Source organism: Penaeus chinensis, chromosome 16 (genome assembly GCF_019202785.1).
Source record: "Penaeus chinensis breed Huanghai No. 1 chromosome 16, ASM1920278v2, whole genome shotgun sequence".
In the NCBI taxonomy this organism is placed as follows: Eukaryota; Metazoa; Arthropoda; class Malacostraca; order Decapoda; family Penaeidae; genus Penaeus; species Penaeus chinensis.
Genome location: NC_061834.1, coordinates 24,073,351 through 24,075,850, shown reverse-complemented (window position 1 = coordinate 24,075,850; position 2,500 = coordinate 24,073,351). Strand labels below are relative to the sequence as shown.

The 2,500-nt window shown below is 51.1% G+C and overlaps 1 protein-coding gene across 11 annotated transcripts in view; it reads right to left on the bottom strand.

The window, feature by feature from the left end:
• The window catches only part of LOC125033572 (MAP7 domain-containing protein 2-like), a 367,585-nt gene that overhangs the window by 167,971 nt on the left and 197,114 nt on the right, over positions 1–2,500 (bottom strand). Inside the window, exon 2 of one of the 11 annotated variants that reach the window (XM_047625199.1) lies at positions 61–547. The exons of the other annotated variants lie outside the window; for them this stretch is intronic. Coding sequence (XP_047481155.1) covers positions 61–142 — 82 coding nt within the window. The 5' untranslated portion in view covers positions 143–547. The remainder of the gene's footprint in view (positions 1–60; positions 548–2,500) is intronic. 11 annotated transcript variants of the gene reach the window in all.

Sequence of the window (2,500 nt, the reverse complement as noted above, 5' to 3'; positions counted from 1 at the left end):
ATGTATCCTACAGGGCACGTAGGTCGTGGGCTGCAGCAGGACTGTCCGCAGACAACTTACCGTTCATGAGCGTAGTATCGTCCATGGGGCTGCGCTGCGTCGTCGAGGCCACCGGTCCTGCGCTCTGGGCCACCGGGGACATGCCGCGATTCCCGCTCCGCGCCCTCAGCCGCTTCCCTCCGCGCTACTCTTCGCAAGGCTAACGTCAGCTAGCGTCGCAAGCGTAGTAAGATGCCGGAGAGGCAACAACACTTGAAGACTTTTTTCCTTATTCTTTCTCTTTCACAAAAAATATGTAAAGCCTTTCTTATATTTTTTCCTGTGACACTGGATTTTCACACGACTTAAATTATTTTCTCTGGCTGCTTCAAGATTTTCCAGGTGGTCTTCCTTTTTTCCGACTATGGGTGCTTAGTTATTTCTTGTTTCTTTTTTCTTCACTAAAAAATGTTGTCGGACAATCTGCGAACGGTTGTAGTAAAATAATTCTTATTTTTTGCCTGTAACTAGTCTAAACCAATTTGCGTTTCTGTTTTTGGCATGGTTCCTAAAATAAAATAAAAGACAATAAATATACAAAAATACCGAACTTCTCTTCTCGCATCACTAACACAACATAACACATACTGCTACGATTTTCCCCTTGCTGTTTGCCTTTCGACTTGTGGAGGGGCGTAGGGAAGAGGAGGGAAGGGGTAGGAGGGAAGGGAGGAGGAGGAGAGGAGGAGAGGAAGAAAGGAAAGGAAAAGGAGAAGGAGAAGGTGGAGAAGGAAAAGGAGAAGAAGGAAGAAGAGGAACAGGAAGTGGAGGAGGAGAGGGTGAGGAAAAAGATTATGGAAAAAGGTCAGCGTCCACAAGAGAGAACACGGGACTTGGAACGACGAGGAAAAAGAATTTAAAGTTTGCTACTACTCCGAGGGGACGAGCCAGGCACCCCGAGTCCTTGACATGAGGGGAAGAGCCTGGAGTTGGAGAGCGCACCAGGCGCCTAAGGGAAGGAGAAAGGGAGTAACGAGGGTGGGAAGTAGGGAGGGGGAGGAGAGCGTGACGGGGATGAAGAGAGAATCGGAGGGAAAGGGAGATGGGGTGGGGATATTGGAGGGGAGGAATGGGGGGTTGGAGGGAAGGGGGGGCAGTCAGCCATGCAAGCAGCCACGGGAGGAAGGGTCTCGCCACAACTTCCAGCCGCGACCTTCATACTTCGTGGCGCCCCTCACAAACCTCGCTCTGCTGTATGACCTCACACTCTTGCCTTACTCATCACTTGTGCTTGATTTTCGTGTCTAATCACCTGGGACTAACGTTTTCGTCCTATATTTCTCGCCATTCATAGAAAGACTAGTCAGCCCGAAAGGATGACGTTATTTATGCTACCCATGACGTCCGTATCACGTTTCATTCTCACAATAATAAAGACCTGAAGAGAAATTTAGATACATATCTATTGAACTGTTTGAACAGAAAAAAGTAAATGAAATGAATATCAACTTCAGAGCATATCGCAAGCAAAATCTCTTCCATCTTTTCCGTTACTGGTTACTGATAAACATAAGGCCTAAAAAAGGCGACTGTGCATGTCAGAGAACTGAATTCATATTAGTCGAGGAACTTACAAAAGGGCTTACAAATATGGTCTCCGCTGGATGGCTGGACGCGTGGGCCTCTGCGGGTTGTGTAAACCCCTTCGGTGTCCTTCCTGCGTGTCCTTGTGCCACCTCTAGTGTAACATTTAGACATACATCATCTCAGGCGCCTTTTACAGCATTTGGCGATGCTGATGCAACGCGGCCCCATCTCGCCCAGCCACATGTGAGCGAGAACACTTGAGAGCATACACGGGTGAGTGAGCGAGTCTAGGGGATGAACAAAGCCGTTCGTCATGCACAGTTCACCAGAACGAAGACAAGAACAAAACCGCGTGTTCGTTCAGGGGTTGGAGACCAACCTCCGGCCGTCCTTGGTCGGCATGAGGAGGGCGCCCGGCACCGGAAACGCCTCGGGCCGCTCCTGTCTCCGATCCTGCCGGCCTGCCCGCCCTGCTTCGCCGCTCTCTCACCTCCCTGCCCCGCCCTACATGGCCTTCCCGCCGAGTGTCTGCCATGCACTCTTACAAGTACCTTCGCCTCGGTTACCCCCTTCCTAACTTCGGGTCTCAACTTATATGACAAGCGTCCTCTTCGTAATGATCTACGTGCAATATTCTACCACGAAGTATGAGCTTAAAGAGCGTCACACCCACGAGCGCCTGCTCTCCTTGTGTTGCCTGCACATAGCGTAATAAGGTTCTCGGGCTCGGACAAGGGCTAGGCACTGTGGCCACCGTGCCCTTGCTAAACCTTTAGCCATGCATGAGTTACCGTCGAAGAAGGCCGAGAAGAACGCCGGTTTCCGCCCGCAGGAGACGAGGCGACGCTCGCCACTCTTGCGACAAACAAACACACCTCATCTGCCCCAGCGGCCGCCCCTCCAACGCCTCTGCCAAACTTCTCGGAAAGGGCGT